This window comes from Geotrypetes seraphini, chromosome 10, assembly GCF_902459505.1.
Source record: "Geotrypetes seraphini chromosome 10, aGeoSer1.1, whole genome shotgun sequence".
Classification (NCBI taxonomy): domain Eukaryota; kingdom Metazoa; phylum Chordata; class Amphibia; order Gymnophiona; family Dermophiidae; genus Geotrypetes; species Geotrypetes seraphini.
In genome coordinates, this window is record NC_047093.1 from 126,320,361 (window position 1) to 126,338,292 (window position 17,932).

Here is a 17,932-nt window from a genome sequence, read left to right on the forward strand (position 1 = left end):
AAACATTAATGCTTCAACATCAAAATTAAGACAAGAAAACAAAGAGAATCTACCGATTGCTTTTGGTGTGAGGTAATTAATGATATCAAACACACATGCCTATCACAGACTTTTACTAAAGATTTATCATATATATTTTCATTATTACAGTTCATCGGAATATCTGCTCAACCAGTAAGTGCACAGGAATTAAACTTCAGTGTCATTGGTGGACAGGCTACATAAAATATTGAACCATATCTTTGTTTTCTAGTTTATGGAACAACAAAATACTCACCAGGCACAATGAGAGCATGAGGATTTAAACTGATGGGTTTTCCATTCCTGAGCCAGCTGAGAGCAGGAGGTGGGAAGCCAGTGACCTCACAAGTCAAGGAAATGAAGTTATTCACCACAACAGTCAAATTCTCCGGATTGGTGCCCATAATACTCGGAGGTACTGCGGAAAAAAAACACATCCGCGCATGTGAATTGGCTACAACAAATGCAGTGTCAAAATGTCTGTCCAAGTACATGAAGGAAGAATATTTCTGAATGTCACAGCAAAAGAGCTTAAGATGACCTCAAATTAGGGTTAGCAGGTGGAAGATTTACAAACGGGCTGGCTAGAAACTGGGAAAAACCCAGGATCTGGACTAATTGCAGGGTTCAAAGAGATGTCAGTAAGCTTGGAAGTGCTTCCTGGCAACTTGATAGCGAGATGATAGAGCTAATGTATTCAGAAGTACTGATATCTGTAATTAGATAAAGAATTTAGAAAAGTGAGGTAATTAACTGAGCTGGATAGGACCTTGGATTGGATGACGTAACCTTGTTACTGTTTACGGGGGTCCTCTTACTGAGTTGCACTAACAATTTGCTGTCACTGCACATTACTTGATAAAATTAATGTGCAGTAATTGTAAAGCCTGGAGATTTAGAGATGGGAATAACTAGTGGGATAATTAAACTTGCTGATCACACAACGTTGTTAAAACGCAAGAAGGAACTGATTTAGTTAGAGGGTATATTAAAGGCTTGGATGAAGAACCAGGCTTTCACCTGCTTCCTGAGTTAGACGTAGCCTCTCTGGAAGTAAATTCCAGAGTGGGGGGGTCACTCCTGAGAAAGGTCGCTGGTGGGTATCACATCATACAATTTCTTTCGATGAGGGTACATACAGTGAGGCTCCATGAGAGGACCTCAGACGTCTATGATATGATATGATATGATATGATAGAGACCTTCAAGATCATGAGGGGCATAGAGAGGGTGGATAGGGACAGATTCTTCAGGCTGAAGGGGACAACAGGTACGAGGGGGCACTCGGAGAAACTGAAGGGAGATAGGTTCAAAACGAATGCAAGGAAGTTTTTTTTCACCCAAAGGGTCGTGGACACTTGGAATGCGCTACCGGAGGAAGTGATCAGGCAGAATACGGTACAAGGATTCAAACAGGGATTGGATGGATTCCTGAGGGATAAAGGGATCGTGGGATACTGAGGGAGGAGCTGGGATGTAACACAAGTATAGGAAGTTAGTCAGGTAATGAGTATAAACTAACCTGGTCGTGCATGTGCAAGACCGGAGGGCTAGGACTTCGATAGGAAGGCAGGACTTAAATGGGAAACCAAGGTGGCAAGGGAGCCCCTTCTGATGATTCAGACAGGTCTTGACCTGTTTTGGGCCGCCGCGGGAGCGGACTGCTGGGCGAGATGGACCTATGGTCTGACCCGGCGGAGGCACTGCTTATGTTCTTATGTCTCAAAGTTGGGCATACACCCCTGCAACACAAAGGGCCATCTACAGAATTTACCCCATTCTGCTCGATTAAGAGAAAGCATATTTACAAGTATACTTTTCTCCTTCTAAAATTATGTTTGCAATGCATTCATTTATATTTTCATCATTTCAAAGTGTAAGTCACCTTGAATCTGTTTGGACATAGTGCGACTCAGAAATCCCAGATTTGATTAGATGAGATATAAAGAAATGCACATATAAGCACATTTTATAAAATATGTGCATTAATCACAGCTCTGCCCTAACTCCTTTGCTCAACAGGCCTAGGAGTGGAGGAGTAGCCTGTTGATTAGTGCACTAATCTAATCACTAGGGAACTGGGTTCAGTTATCACTTCAACTCCTTGTGACTCTGGGTAAGTCACTTAACCCTCCTTTGCCATATTTAATATGTATTTAATACGTAACCACTTTGTAACTATAGAAAGGAAGTGTATCAATCCCACACATACTTTTAGGTATGAACTAATTTTATAAAAGGCATCTTTTGGACAACAAAGGTTCACAAAATGACCCGTTTACTGTAGGTTACATAAGAACATAAGAATTGCTGCTGCTGGGTCAGACCGGTGGTCCATCGTGCCCAGCAGTCCGCTCCCGTGATGGCCCTTAGGTCAAAGACCATTGCCCTAACTGAGATCAACCCTACCTGTGTATGTTCTGGTTCAGCAGGAACTTGTCTAACTTTGTCTTGAATCCCTGGAGGGTGTTTTCCTCTATAACAGCCTCTGGAAGAGTGTTCCAGTTTTCTACCACTCTCTGAGTGAAGAAGAGCTTCCTTACTATCCTCTTTTAACTTTAAAGAGTGCCCTCTCATTCTCTCTACCTTGGATAGGGTGAACAACCTGTCTTTATCTACTAAGTCCTTATCTTGAATGTTTTGATCATGTCCCCTCTCAGTCTCCTCTTTTCAAGGGAGAAGAGGACCAGTTTCTCTAACCTCTCACTGTATGGCAACTCCTCCAGCCCCTTAACCATCTTAGTCGCTCTTCTCTGGACTCTTTTGAGTAGTACCGTGTCCTTCTTCATGTATGGCGACCAGTGCTGGACGCAGATGCAGTTAAGGCCACGTATTGAGCTGGCATTAACTGATCGGTGCTTTCTCCTGCAAGGCCCATTCACCACCCAATTTCACACCATGTAGTCAATTCTGGAATTAGTGAGGGTGAGGGGGCTGTGATGTTAGCATATGCTATTTACCAAATCAGTTTCTTAATGCACTTTAGTAAAAAGCTTTCCAAGTCTTGCATCTGACTAGAAAATGGTTATGTCGTCTATTATTACCCTGTAGAAGTTTGTCCGAATGTTGTGCATCTCCTGTGAAATGCTCTTGCCCTCTAAACAGGATTGTAACATGTTCTGCGGGAATTTCTCAATATTACATATTGCCTGCAAAAATTCCCCATGAACTTCCAAATCTTACCATGAACATTAAAGTTGAAGTATTTTTGGGTGCTTCCAGCTACATTCTCGGCAACGCAGCCATATCTGCCCGTATCAGTTATTTGAGAATTTAGAATCTAGAAGAAGTGAAATACAAGCGTTCTTTTATATAAAATAAATATGCCAACATATCAAAAGTAAGCATTCTGTAAGCCATATCATATTTGCTCGTTAAAGAATTCCCATGCTCCTAAAGAAGTGATGCATCACGCTAATCCTCAAGCTTCCCCCAAAGAGGGTGTAGTTATCAACGTGAGCGACTGTTAAAAGTTGTTATTATACCACTGACTCCTGCTATTTAAACACTTGTCCTCTTTTGTACAATGACACCTAGAGAATAATAACTGAGGTTAATGGTAAAATAACACATCTTAATTGTAGCCCACCTTGATAGCGTCCCTTCTTTTTTACATTACATTACATTGCGGTTCAAGGCGGATTACATCCAAACTAAAACAAGAATTACATTTCAACTTGAAGTAATAGATTAAACGATGAGATAAAATTTTAAGGGAGAATTATGGGTTTTAGATAATGTTTGGTAACTAGAAAAATTAGAGAGTACTAAGGGTTTATAGAGTGTTGGATGTTGGGTTGGGATTGTTGTGTTTTTTGAAGAGTATGGTTTTAATTTCTTTCTTGAAGGTTTTGTAATCTGTGGATGAAGATAACAGAGTGGTGAGTTGTTTGTCCAACTTAGCTGCTTTGGAGGCTATTAGGTTGTCATAAAGTTTTTTTCATTTGACATTTTTGGATGGTGGGTTTTTTCAGTTCAAAAAGTTTTTATTGGTTTAATAAAATAAAACGACACATGAGTACAAGAAAACCAAGTTGGTTTTTCACCTGTCCTTACACCAAAAAATAGGGAAATATGCCTCATGCTCATTCATGAAAGAAATTCTAAAATTCAAACTAAGGGCCAAACTTGCCTAAATTACTGTGCTTACCTGTAAAGTTCTCCCACTGGATAGGAATTTGTGTCGGGTGTCTTCGGCTAGGAGCTGGCCATCTTTATACCAGGAGATTTGGGGAGGAGGATTCCCGCTCACCAGACACTCCATCACCATGCTCCTGTTAACCAGCACGACGACATCTTCAGGAAAATCGGCATCTGCTCCCTTGACAGAAGGTGGCACTGGGAAGACAAAGTCATCATCAAGAAGACAGTGCATCATCTTCTTTTAGGAATATGAAAAGACCACTTGAACAAAAGATTTCATCAAAACTCTCATTCATCTTCTATCCTATGCACTTTGGCCCATATTCTCTAAATGGCACCATAACTTAGGCACCAGTAGGTGCTCTACCAGCGCCTAAGTTAAGTCCAAAATGCCATTTAATAGAAGACATAAAAGACTTTTAAAGGCACTTACCAGCGCTTAACACCGCTGTGGCTAACATTGGAAGTGGTGCCATAAAGGTGCCATAAAGTAATTCATATCAAAGGTAGGCACCGGAAATGTAGGCCTTGAAAAGCCTGGTCTACATTTCTGGTGCTCAATGGTGCGATCTCACCTTGAGCACTGCGTTCAGTTCTGGTCTCCTTATCTCAAAAAAGATATAGCGGCACTCAAAAAAGTTCAAAGAAGAGCGACCAAGATGATAAAGGGGACGAACTCCTCTCGCATGAGGAAAGTTTAAAACGGTTAGGGCTCTTCATCTTGGAAAAGAGGCAGCTGAGGGGTGATATGATTGAAGCCTACAAAATCATGAGTGGAGTAGAATGGGTACAAGTGGATCGATTTTTTACTGCATCAAGATTTACAAAGGCTAGGGGACACTTGATGAAGTTACAGGAGGAAATATTTTTTTTCACTCAGAAAATAGTTAAGCTCTGGAACGCGTTGCCAGAGGATGTGGTAAGAGCAGTTAATGGAGCTGGTTTGAAAAGAGGAGACTGAGAGGGGACATGATCGAAACATTCAAGATAATGAAGGGAATAGACTTAAGGGCAAATTTTATAAGAAGCGCCCAAAAGTTAGCGCCTAATTAGGCACTGTTCAGCGCGATTCAAGTACAATTGGGTGCTGTTTAATGAATCACACTGAGCAGAACCTATTTTGGAGGCGTCCAAGAAATAGGCCAGCTCTAGGCACAACTAAAAGTTAGGCGCCTAGCGGAGCGCATAAGCACGCTTAAGAGCAATGATTCTGCAACAAGGCGCCTAACATGTAGCCACGCCCACGCCTAACATGCATAGCGCCTATTTTTTTGAAGGCCGCCTAAATTTTTAGAGGCACCTTGCTACAGAATTGCGCTTTCTTGATAGGCGCCTATGTTTCAATCAGTGCTAATTAAAAAGGTTAATTGAGCTTGTTATTCAATTTAGATCAGCGCCTCCGAAATAGGTGCCTAACTTTAGGCACTGGTTACAGAATTTGGGTCTTAGTAGATAAGGACACTTAGTAGATAACGACACCTCTCCAAGGTAGGGAGAACGAGAGGGCACTCTCTAAAGTTAAAAGGGGACAGATTCCGTACAAACGTAATGAAGTTCTTCTTCACCCAGAGAATGGTAGAAATCTGGAACGCTCTTCCAGAGGATGTTATAGGGGAAAACACCCTCCAGGGATTCAAGACAAAATTAAACAAGCTCCTGCTGAACCAGAACGTATACAGGTAATGCTAGTCTCAGTTAGGGCATTGGTCTTTGACCTACAGGCCGCCGTGGGAGCGGTACCACTGGTCTGACCCAGCAGCGGCAATTCTTATGTTCTTACGTACAAGTTCCTGAGGGAAAAGTCCATAGCCTGCTGTTGAGACAGACATGGGATGGTAGCATGGAATGCTGCCACTATTTGGGTTTTTGCCAGGTACTTGTGACTTGGATTGGCCTCCCCGAAGATGGGATACTGGGCTACATGGACCATTGGTCTAACCCAGTAAGGCTATTCTTATGTTCTTATCTTTGCCGCAGGCACGATTCTCTAAATGGCGCTGCTTTGTGATCAGCGACAACAGCGCCGTTTAAAGGATCCAGGCCATTTCAAACCAACTTTGGAAGTGTCCCCAAATGATTGATGACTATTCATTTTACTCTTTGAAACTGATCCCCAAACACAGTGGCACAAAGCAGCCCAATGAGAAGTTTACTGTAATCTAAGACTACCACCTCTAAACACCATGAAAGCTTGAAGGGCTAAAGTGAACGTTAATGAATCTTCCAGTGGGATCTGCTTTCTCTTAGTATATCTGGGTTGCTCTTACCATCACTGTTCTGGATTCTGCTACTTTTCACAGGCTGCTCTCATCATTGTTTCCATCTCCATCTTTCAGCAGTGCAGGTTATAAAGATTAGTAAAACAGATTGTACTCCAGTACGGAAAATAAAACATCTGGAGGTGTTCATGTTTGTATCCTTTGATTGGAAACCTCAGATGATTGCAAAAATGGATTTTTTGAAATAGAAAATAGTAAAAGGTCTATTATTCTACATAGACTGCAGAGATTTGCAGACAGTGGTAATTTCCCATTATTGTAACATGTTTTTGGTACAGGAGCTAAATCTATAACAGCCAGTGGGTGTTAAATAGCCCCTAATATTGAGCAAGCTCTCTCACTGAGTCCAGGGAGGGGTGAGGTGTGTTATGTTGGCACCCCCAATCATTTTTGAAATGTTGATGCCTATGGTTGGAGGTAGATGTACCATCAAGGTGGCTTCACAAAGTTCAAGGAGTGCAGAATACCATATAGATAGGGACTAATGGGGAAAATAACACAGAAGACCACTCTCATGCTTAAGACCTTATGTTGATTTCCTAATCTAGCACTCATTTTTGAAAGGACTGATTTTGTATAGGCTGTCGGTCTCGCTGACCGTCTAACAAGCAGCTGGGAATTGCACACTGGCGTCTTAAAGAACAGACGCCTTTCCCTCCTTGGTGCTGGTTAGAGAATCGCGCCTGCCTGTTGCTGCCGCCTATCTTTGCTGAGGGATTCCCATACCATCTGCTGATCATGGCAAGTGAATCTCCGATCAGCTGAGCCAACAGTACTCCCTGAAGCCCCACCCCCTCACACACACATCCACGTGGCAGGAGGGATGCTCACTCCCTCCTGCCGCCGACCTCATCGATCCCGCAAATCCCTGACACTCCCCGACACCAACCCAACACTCCCGGACACCCACCTGACACTCTCCAACACCCTCCCAAAACTCCCCAACATTCCCCCACACCAAAACATTCTACCCTGACATCCCCCAAACCCCCTCTGTACCTTTAGGAGAAGGCCAGCAAGAGGGATGCCCACTCCCTCCTGCTGGCAGAACTACCTCTTCCAAAATGGCAGGCCTTCCCGTTCCCTGCAAGACATCCAAGGCCACCTTAATCAGCCCAAAACACACCTCTAACATGCCCCCTTAAGATTTAGAGCTACTGGAGGGAAAATGACTTTTACAACATCTAAAATGGCTGTTTTGAAAATCAGCACATGGATTTTCTGGCGACTGAAATGTCCAAGTGTCACTTTATGCCATTTTTTGGACATCTTTCTGTTTTGAAAATGAGCGACAGAGGGGCATAATCAAAAGAAACGTCTAATTCCCCCTTTTGGCCTAAGACGTAGAAAGTAGGAAGCAGGGAAATGACAATTCTCAAAACAAAACATCCAAATGAGGGTTTTTTTTTAGAATGGTCTACCTCTACGTTCAGCAATATAATCGCCCAGACTGCCACTACATCTATCCTTACCACATATTCCCGACCCAAAAATTGCCCAAGTCCCAAATGCCCAAAACAAGATCTTTTAGGCGAAGGAGGGGCCAGTTTTGATTATCGGTACTTGGACGATCTGTCTTTTTGATCATCCAAGTGCCGACTTAGGCCACTTTTTGGACTTTTTTTTTAATTATGAGACCCATATACTATATACAACATTGTCCCTCAAAATGAAAAAAAAAAAATCCCTAAAATTAAACAAACCAAAAAGAAAATTCCTATAAATGGAATGGAAACTAAACAAAATGAAAATTTTGGGGCAGCACACCCTAATGTTAAGTGCCTGATATAAAACAATAATGTAGAGAAACATTGCACATGGGTTTCTTTTGATGGCCAATGACTGTTAGGAAGGAGAGGGCTGTGCAACCAAAATACTTACAGAGCACACGGATGTTGTATTGAATGGAATCCTCTCCTGCTTCATTTATAGCGACACAGGTATATCTTCCAGCATCAGCTGCCTGTGCACGTGGGATCTGTAATACTCGGCCACCTAGAAAGAAAACCCCTTCCATGTTTATGCATCAAATACAGAACAGCCTGCATGGAACATTTCAAACAAACGTTCAAAGTCAAGAAGAGGAGAAGAAAAACCCTATGCTGAAACACACAGCAAAATTGTTCAGAGTAGGGATGGACCAGAAGCTTTCCACAAACAAAACAGGCACAAGAGGGTTGCAATACAAAAGCTTTTAATGTATTTGCTAAAATCAATGTACTTGCTAAAATGAAAGGTCAAACTGCTTAACAAGGTGACAGTACCCACCAGGGGATTACAAAGATGAACCCAAGGACTTGACACAGATCCGTGTTTTGGCATAAACGTCTGCTTCAGGGGTCATAGTTTTTGATAGGTACAATGCTAAAATTGATGATTAAAAAAACACCTCAAAGGCAACAGTAGTAAATGGCCAAGAACACTGTAAACATTGTAGTTTCCCTTATGGAAACTACTGGCATACACACTTCATTTTGCATGTACTTTTATCTACTGTAGGGGAAGGTGGTTTGGAATTATGCATATAATTGTACATGTGTGTGAATATTTTTAAAGTGAAAGGATGCATGTGCCTTTACTATAAAAATCCTCTCAAGTCCATGTAATGAAAAGTACACACAATTATATGCAGTAATTTACCCCCAGAACAAATCAGACTATGAAAGGCAAAGAAAATTTTGTTTATAAAGATATTTAGCTAATTTTATTGCAAAGCCATTTGTTGCTTACCTGGTAAAATCAGTATTTTGTCACTTGATGTTAAAGGGCGGCCATCTTTGTACCAGGTCAAAGTAGGAGGGGGGACAGCATTGCTCTCACAGTACAAAGAAATTGGATTGTTAACTATGACATCTCTGGTTTCACCACTTTTGCCCCCATTAGCCAGGTTACCATCTTCAACAGTTATTTTCTGGAAACTGGGAGGAACTATATTTTAAAAAGAAGATGGGCAAAGTCTAGGCATATTGCAACTATTTAGAACAAATAAACAGAATAGAGATGATTTCATGATATATGTAACATGAACAACAAATACAGTTTTTCCTTTAAAAATCTATTAACACTTCTTCCCCTCATAAACAGTGGAATTATTATTGTGCCTAGCTTTTGAGACTCCCTACGCCCTGGCCCATAGGCGGTCAGTGACTCAGTTGTCTGGGGAAGCTAGGGAGGAGTGAGGTTGGATGGACAGAGCAGTATTTGCAGTATTTCACCACTTAGCTCCCAGTCAGTCCTAGCTGCTCAGCTCAGCTTTTTTCTGTTGGTCATAGGTATTGGAATGGGGGAAGTGCACATGGGCTCTGGCTTGACTAAATGTTCCCAACCACTTAACCTGCAGAGCAACAAAAGATATGGCTGTCCAGTTAGCCCAAGACAGCACTGGCATGGACTTCAGCCTATCACTCCAACTCCCCCCACCCCCTGCCAGCTTCCCATCTCCGCCATGGTCTCAGCCCCTCGTACTTTGCTTTATTCTCCATTCCTTTCCCAATTCCTAACATTGCTTTGTTTTTAATAGATCCATATGAGTTTTAGTTACTGCTACCTTACCAAGTGATAGCGAAAGAAGAGTAGCAGAAAAACTCAAATATAAAGGAATCGTGAACTCTAGAACTTGGGAAGGTGTATCTCACTGGTATAACTGCTGCCTTTGCACCCAGAGGTTGTAAGATGAAATCCCAGTGTTGCTCTTTGTAAACCTGGGCAAGTCACTTAATCCTCCAGTGCCCATCACTTTGAATTTCAGCTTTGAAATGCCAACAACACAAAAAGACAATATATGTCACCTCCCATCCCCCCAACAGTACCATTACAAAATGTGTTGCCATAACTCAGAAGCTTTATGGCTCCAGATTAATATTTCTTGCCTTGGATGTTCACGTCAAAGTCCAATTCATCTTCACCAGCAATATTTGAGGCCACACATGTATAACGACCAGTGTCAGACACCTGGGCCTCCTTTATTTGCAGAGTATGACCATTAGGTGAGATGGTAACATGACTATTGGGTTGGAGAGGCTGTCAAATGGAGACAAGAAATGATATAATGTCAAATATTAAACTGAACAGAAATCAGCGCCTACTTTTCTTAAAACCTTGGCACGGGTAGACTAACCCATGCTTACACCAAGCTGCTGTAAAAAGGGTTGTCCAGAAAAACCTAAAGTTGGAGAAACTGTGGGAACTGAAGTTTTTCCCATAAACTTGATTGTGCTTGAGCAGAAAAAAAAATAATAATTTAAGACCATCCTGAGGTCGCTCAAAGCCACTGATTACATAAAGCTCTGTTTTTCTTAACACACCCCCCCTCCCCTTTACTAAGCTGTGATAGAGGTTTTTATCACGGCCCAAAGCACTAAATGCTCCGACACTGCTTCAATGCTCATAGAATTTCTACGAGTGTGCCCTGGCTGCAGTTAAAACCTCTATCGCAGCTTAGTAAAAAAAGGGCCAATATTTGCAATTATTTTTGCTTAATGGAGCAAATTTCTTTCTATTATAGCTATAACATGTTTTCACATTCAGCAATGATACATTGATGAGAGACATTTTATGCCAAAAATCTAGCCGTATTTTATTAAACGAACCTTCAATATCTACACTTTATTGTGGACAATAACTTAAATTCAACATACTTCTCATTTGCTACCAATGGCATTCGAAACACTCAAGCGTTCAGTGTCTTCTTGAGAGGATAAAACCTTATACTGAAGTTCAACTCAAGGCCTTATGAAATTGTCATTTTGCGCTCTGCTATCTCATCGCATTTAGCTAAACAATATAAGGCCAAATTATTTGATGTTCTTATGGATCTAGCAATTCAGCGTGTTTTATCAATTCTTACTTTTCCTGAATGGTGGTCGGGAGTCTGTCTTATGCGTAAATATGAAGAAGTAGCTGCTGTTAGGCGATGTTCAGTTTGATATTTTAAGAGAGGTTAGGCTCTTTTAGATGACTATTGTAGAATACATGCTAATTGACTTGTCTTTCTGGTTTGTATTCCCAATTAGTCTACTTTTATAATTTTGTTGGGGGGAGGGGAGAAAGGCATAAATGTATTTAAATTGTTGTGTTGAAAAAGAAGACATTGAGGCCTGGATTCTCAAAACAGTGCAGTTTGGAAGGTGCCAGTAGGTGCCCAATCAGCGCCATTAATGGTGCGGTACTTGACTACGCTGTTAAAAACCAATTGAAAACTAATTTCGAGGGTCATTTCATAAAAAATGCACACTATTTTTTTCAAATTTATATTTTATTTTTTTTCCAAGTATTTCTTTACAATCCTTCAATATAGTCTCCCTGCTTTGCAAAAACTGAGTTCCAACGTCCGGGAAGCTTCATTATTCCATCCAAGACACCGTTTTGTTCAGTTGCCGAATGGCTTCGGTTCCAGAGATGCAAACAATGTCCACACATAAGTTGTTTCAACTTTGGAAAAAGGTCAAAGTCTGGTGGACTCATGTCTGGACTGCAGGGAGCAGGAGATAACATCTCCCAGCCGTATTCGCGTAGTTTTTCAATGACAAGTGGAGAGCTCCATCATCCCCATGACCAAAAAATTTTCGGCAAGCTCAATCAAAAGTCAAACAAATGATGATTTTTGCTTATGATCATGAAGGAATCATCATTACAGACAAAGTTCCATGTGGAAGAAGTGTCACAGCAGTGGATTACCGTGAGTTTTTGCAAAAAAAAAAAAAGCGCAGAAAAATGCAGAAAACCCGACCTTAGTTGCTCTTGGCTGGGCCATTCATTCGTCACGACAAGGCTTGCCCGCACATAGAAAATGTTGTCATTGAAAAACTTAGCAAATACGGCTGGGAGGTGTTACCTCATGTTCCCTACAGTCTAGACACGAGTACAGCAATTCCAGAAAGATTTAAAAACTTGGTTGTTTACACAATAGTTATCAAGATTATTAACTGACAAACTGTAATAAGAACATTTTATTCTTTAATTTTTAAATTTCTAGTTCAAATTAATAGAACTGCTTTAGGAATTTTTACTCTATTAGTACCCTTTACTTTATGGTCTACTATTTTGTCATTTCTATTATTAAAGAATTGTAAACCGAGTCAAGCTCCTTCGGGAAATGATCAGGTATATAAAATGAATCTTATCATATTATGTTCAGGAGCAAATGGTGACAGTACTCGGTTTGCTGTTCTAGCACACTTGGAGAACCATTTCCGATATGATTTCAAAATCCAAGTTTGGATGTTTTGCAAAATACGAACAAATATCAAGTAGTGAACATGACCATTTTCAAAACTGCTGCAAAATGTCTATCTTCAGGTTTCAGGTTTATTTAAAATTTTATTAGATGGCTTATAATACTTCCAAGCGAAGTAAACTTTGCAATGGGGTATATTATTATAAAATAAGAATACATCTGAAATCATACGAGGACCAACTTGATACAACAGGGAAAGGGGTTGAACTACAGTCGTTATAGTAAAGAAACGAGTTTAGGGAAGGGCTGACGGAGGGAGTCTCTGATGTCTCCTGAGTTGTAGACTTCTTTCAAAAGAAGTATCATGCATTTGATACTTAAGTGTGAAAAGCATCTTTAAATAAAAAAGACTTTAAGCTGCTTTTAACACGATCGAGCTTTTGTTCTTCAGGCATTTTGGATATCAATATGGGATCAAGTTAATATGTTGATGGAGAGTCATGTGGCTTTATCCTATGACACAGTGATTTTTGGAATGTGTATGAGGGCCAAATGCCAAATATCTACAGCAAACAATAAATTATTGTTGATTCTTACAGGAGTGGGAATTCAGCAAATAAAGACTAATTGGAAAGACTGTTCTAGATTGAATTGTAATTTTTGGTGGAACTCAGTTTGTCATATGTATAAGATGGAAAGATTTTTTGCGATACAGAGGGAGTATTTTAAAAGATTTCAAGAGGTGTGGAGGCCATTAATTGAATATTATAACGAGTAAAGTTTATTCTTTTTCCTTAGGGGATAATATATAGAAATGGGATGGGATGGGATGGGAGGGAAAAATATTGGAAATATGTTGTTATGAAAAATAAGGAGATATATGTAATAGGATGGGATATTTATTGTTGTGCATTACTGGGTATAATAAAATGTTTAAAGTGTTTGAGGAAGAAGGATGGGGGGAGGGACAGATTTCATGTCAGATTAATTGTATTATCAAAAAGGGATGTATAATTATATATAAATTTGGAAGGAATATTTTATTGATATGGAAAAGGGTGGGAGGTGGGGGGGGAATAAAAACATGTATAATAATATTGTTTAAGAATGCCAAGTGTGTTATGTAAATTAATTGTAATAATACTGTACACTTGTTGAAAGAAATAAAAAGGAATAAAGATTAAAAAAAAAAAAAAAAGAACGTAAAGTATTCCATAGCTGCGGAGCAAAAATTGTGAATATTTCATTTCTTGAGGTTTTTTAAATCAAAAATGGTTGTTTCTCAGATGTGTATCTATCTTTTTGAACCATTAACCAAAAAAATGTCCAGAACATTAGAAGTTGTCATACAAACAGCTATGTACTGTTTCATTTATATCTTTAGGGAGTAGGAGGGGGGGGGGGGGGTCAGTGACCACTGGAGGAGTGTGGAGGGAGTCAAGCTTACATCCTTCCAGCAGTCATCTGGTCAGTTTGGGAACCTTTTTATCACATATTTGTGGTTAAAACCGATCTTCAACCACTACTGCTACTGTTTACGATTTCTGTAGCGCTGAAAGGCGTATGCAGCGTTGTACATTTAACGTGTAAATAGACAGTCCTTGCTCAGAAGAGCTTACATCTAATTTGGATAGACAGGCAGGACATAAAGGGGTTGGGGAGTTTCTTGCGGGGAGAATGATTGGATGAACATAGGTAGCTTATGACGAGTTGAAAGCAGCCTCAAAGAAGTGGGCGCTTAGCTTGGATTTGAATACTACTAGAGACGGAGCCTGACGTAATAAATGAGGCAGTCTGTTCCAGCCCCAAACAATCAAACTGTGCTCTGGACATATTCAGAAATGTTTTATTAAGGCAGAAAAATGTCCGCCATCATAAGCACATCCTAGTCCCGCCCACACCACACCTCTAACATGCCCACTTGAGATTTAAATGAACTGCAGATGAATACCCTTACAAACCTTTATTTTTGCTGAACTCAGACCCACCCTGATTTTCCTATAGATAGTAATGAGCTGTACTCACAGATCTGCCATGTACGGTGCCTGCATCACTGCAGCTGGAAATGGAGAAGGGATTTCTGCCTCAGACAAGCAAGGGTAGTACCAGTGGACTACCTTTTATTCAGGTTCCAAGAACCTGAACCCCTCATGCTCCCAGATAATTCTTTGGAGGGAGATGCAGCTGACCTTTGCCAAACCTCCTGGCCAGTCGCAGGCTCCAATCAGCCTGTGCTCGAGTGCCTGACTCCACAGGTATGAGCACCGCTCCCAGAGGAGCTGGCATCCGAGCTTCCAAGTGATAATGCAGTCCGGCCAGGTAAGTGCTCTTCTGAAAAGTGTGGCCCTCCTGGCTACAGACCCCAAAGTCTGGCCCTTCTCCCAGGCAGAGCTGTCCCAGGACTAGTAGGAAGTCTCGAGAAATACTGGATTAAATCCCAAAAATAATTAATCTAGTGAAGAGTAGATAAAAGACATCTTCTCAACTTGCTTGCAGACGTTAAGACTGAGGAGAGGGGATGCTGCCCAAAGAGACAAGGGGGCGGAGAGAAGAAAATGACTGATGTCTTCTGCAAGTAACCCATCAGTGCTTAACCCATCCGTTAAGGAATCTTATGCTATTTGCACAGGAATCACTTCTATAGCAGTGTATTATAAGGCTATGCAGTGCTGTGCAGATACACATATCAGACAGTCCTTGCTCCACGGAGGACACAATATAGTCGAGAAAAACATACATGATAAAGAAGCAGGGCAGAATTAAAGCATAGGTAAACTAGGTATGTGCCTATGGCCCAAATGTTTAGGAGAGGCACCCTATGATGTGTAGGTCAATGGATTCTAAGGCAATTATTTTACTCTAGTAAGTCAGCTGAGGGGGGAGGGGAGCTCCCAGCCCCCTGTGAATTGCCATCTAGTTGGCAGGCGGAGTTAGTAAGCTGCTGCTTCCTACTTTGCTGATTTTCTTCTGCAGTCAGAAATACTCGTACATGGGGAAGTATCTGTGGGAGTTTTAAATTGTATTTATATGTAATGGGGGGGGGGGCAATATGCTTGTTTGCTTAAGGCCCATGAAAGTGTTCATCCTGCCCTGTAAATAAGAGAGTCCACAAGAAGCTATTAGTTAAGATTTAAAAGTAAACAGACAGAGAACATTATGCCCAGAGTACTGTTAGTAAGCCAACAATGGTGTTAAATCCACAACATCTATAAACTTGCAGTCCATCTCTTCTCAGAGAAACAGGAATAATAAATCCATAGTAGTATGGGATAAACCAAGGCTATAAAAGTCCATTCTGTATGACATAGACCTTATTATAAAGTTCAATATTGCACATACAATAAAAATTATTTTAAACCTGGTCAATGGGATAACTAGCCAAAAGAAAGATATTTGAAGAAAATACCATACAGAATGATCCTTTTGATGTAGCTTTCATGCCCCACATGTACCACTGAGAAATCAATAGGAGCAGAATGGCGACTGACCTGTCCATCCTTGAACCAGCTGAGAGAGGCGGCAGGGATTGCATGTGCCTCACACTCCAGGACAAGGCTGTTGTTCACCTTGATCTTCACCTCCTTCGGAAACAGATCGACCCCCAGGCCACCTCCTTTGTCAATGATGGGTGGGACTATATGAAACCAAAAATCCATTAGAAAGACATTAAACTGACAATGCAGACTCAGAAAGAGACAAGACAAATGCATGATGCTAAAGTCAGCTGAGGCAACAGAAAGCATCAAAAGCCACCCTCAACCTTTTCTCCATTTCCCTACTTCTTAGAACTCACCTGAAAGAGACCTATACCTAGCCAGAAGGACACATGCTTACTTCTTCCAGCTGGGTCTCCAGTGTTGCTTTTAAAAAGACACTGGGACAACACCAGACATCTAGCTGAGAGAACATACATGGTAACACAGTAAATGTCAGCAGATAAAAAGACCTGCCCATTAGTTACATGCATTATAAATTAATTATTAAATTAATCTGTCCTTTTTTTCTTTGATGTTTTTAGACCATAGACCATAAAGTCTGCCTGGTACTGTTCTTAGGTTCCAACTTCTGAAGTTGCCATCAAAACTAACTCCAGCCCATCCAACCATCTCATCGTTTGCGGATACATACCGTAAACTCTGCCCTACAACGTACTCATGTTCCATATTAGTGGAGTTCCCATCAATGTGCTCCCTAGCCCACCCTATACCGAATCGCCATATATGGGACACAGACCATGCGAGTCTGCCCAGTATCAGCCTTAGCTCTTCAATATACAGTACTCCCCCAAAATTCTCGGGGGGTTCCGTTCCAGGAGCATCCAAAAATTTCAAAAAACCGCAAATGCAGTTAAGGAGCAGATTGGAGGCGGAAGAGGACTGCAGGGGCAGCAGAGGGTGCTAAAAAAATATTTAGGCTGGCAGGCGGTTTGGCTGTGCAGAAGGATGACGGGGGTGGGTAGATGCATTCAACACTTGCTTGTCCTTCAAGTTAGTTGTATTCAGTAAAAGTTGGACAGATGAAGACTAACAGTTGGAAGGACTTAGGGCTCCTTTTACTAAGGTGCGCCAGCGTTTTTAGCCACGCACAAAATTACTGCGCACTAAACTGCGCAGCACGCTTCTAGAATAACGCCAGCTCAATGCTGGCGTTAAGGTCTAGCGCGTATGGCAATTTAGTGCGCGCTATTCCATGCGTTAAAGCCCTAACGCACCTTAGTAAAAGGAGCCCTTAGTGCCCAACTGCATTCTGAAGGTCCATACAAAATTTTCTTACACATTTAGGCCCTGATTCTGTATAGGACGCCTGGGAGAGGTGTCCTATACAGAATCGGGTCTACACTAACCCCAATTCTGAAACCGGTGTCCAAGTTACAGACGCCGGTTAGAGAATTGGGTTAGATTAGACACGGCCGCTACACTTATCGTGGCAAGGGATAAGTATAGCGGCCACCAGTCTGATCGCCGGCAGGAGGGTGCCAAACCCCTCCTGCCGGAACGCTACCCCCCCAAACTCCCAATCGCCGGCAGGAGGGTGCTCAACCCCTCCTGCCGGAAAGCCGTACCCCCTCTGGACCCCCCATGCTAACGACCTCCCTCCCCCCATGACTCCCCTAACCTCCCCCCCAACTAACCTCCCCCCCGGGGCCAATCACACCTTAGGGTTAGTGGGGATGGGCGGACCCACTATGCCTAAGGCCTGATTGGGCCAGGCTTCTAGAGCCTAGGCCAATCAGGCCTTAGACTTAGCGGGGATGGGCCGGAAAGGGGCGGGCCCGTCTCATTTCGACGAGGCGGGCCTGTCGGCTGGATGGCAG

At 41.7% G+C, this 17,932-nt stretch overlaps 1 protein-coding gene across 2 annotated transcripts in view; it reads right to left on the reverse strand.

The window, feature by feature from the left end:
• HMCN1 (hemicentin 1) overlaps nt 1–17,932 on the reverse strand; it is a 461,110-nt gene that overhangs the window by 153,288 nt on the left and 289,890 nt on the right. For both annotated transcript variants that reach the window (XM_033960229.1, XM_033960228.1), the window contains exons 52-58: nt 16,107–16,252; nt 10,313–10,463; nt 9,174–9,371; nt 8,325–8,438; nt 4,172–4,359; nt 3,205–3,301; nt 278–439 (exon numbers count right to left, since the gene is read on the reverse strand). In XM_033960229.1, the coding sequence (XP_033816120.1) occupies nt 278–439; nt 3,205–3,301; nt 4,172–4,359; nt 8,325–8,438; nt 9,174–9,371; nt 10,313–10,463; nt 16,107–16,252 (1,056 nt within the window). The remainder of the gene's footprint in view (nt 1–277; nt 440–3,204; nt 3,302–4,171; nt 4,360–8,324; nt 8,439–9,173; nt 9,372–10,312; nt 10,464–16,106; nt 16,253–17,932) is intronic.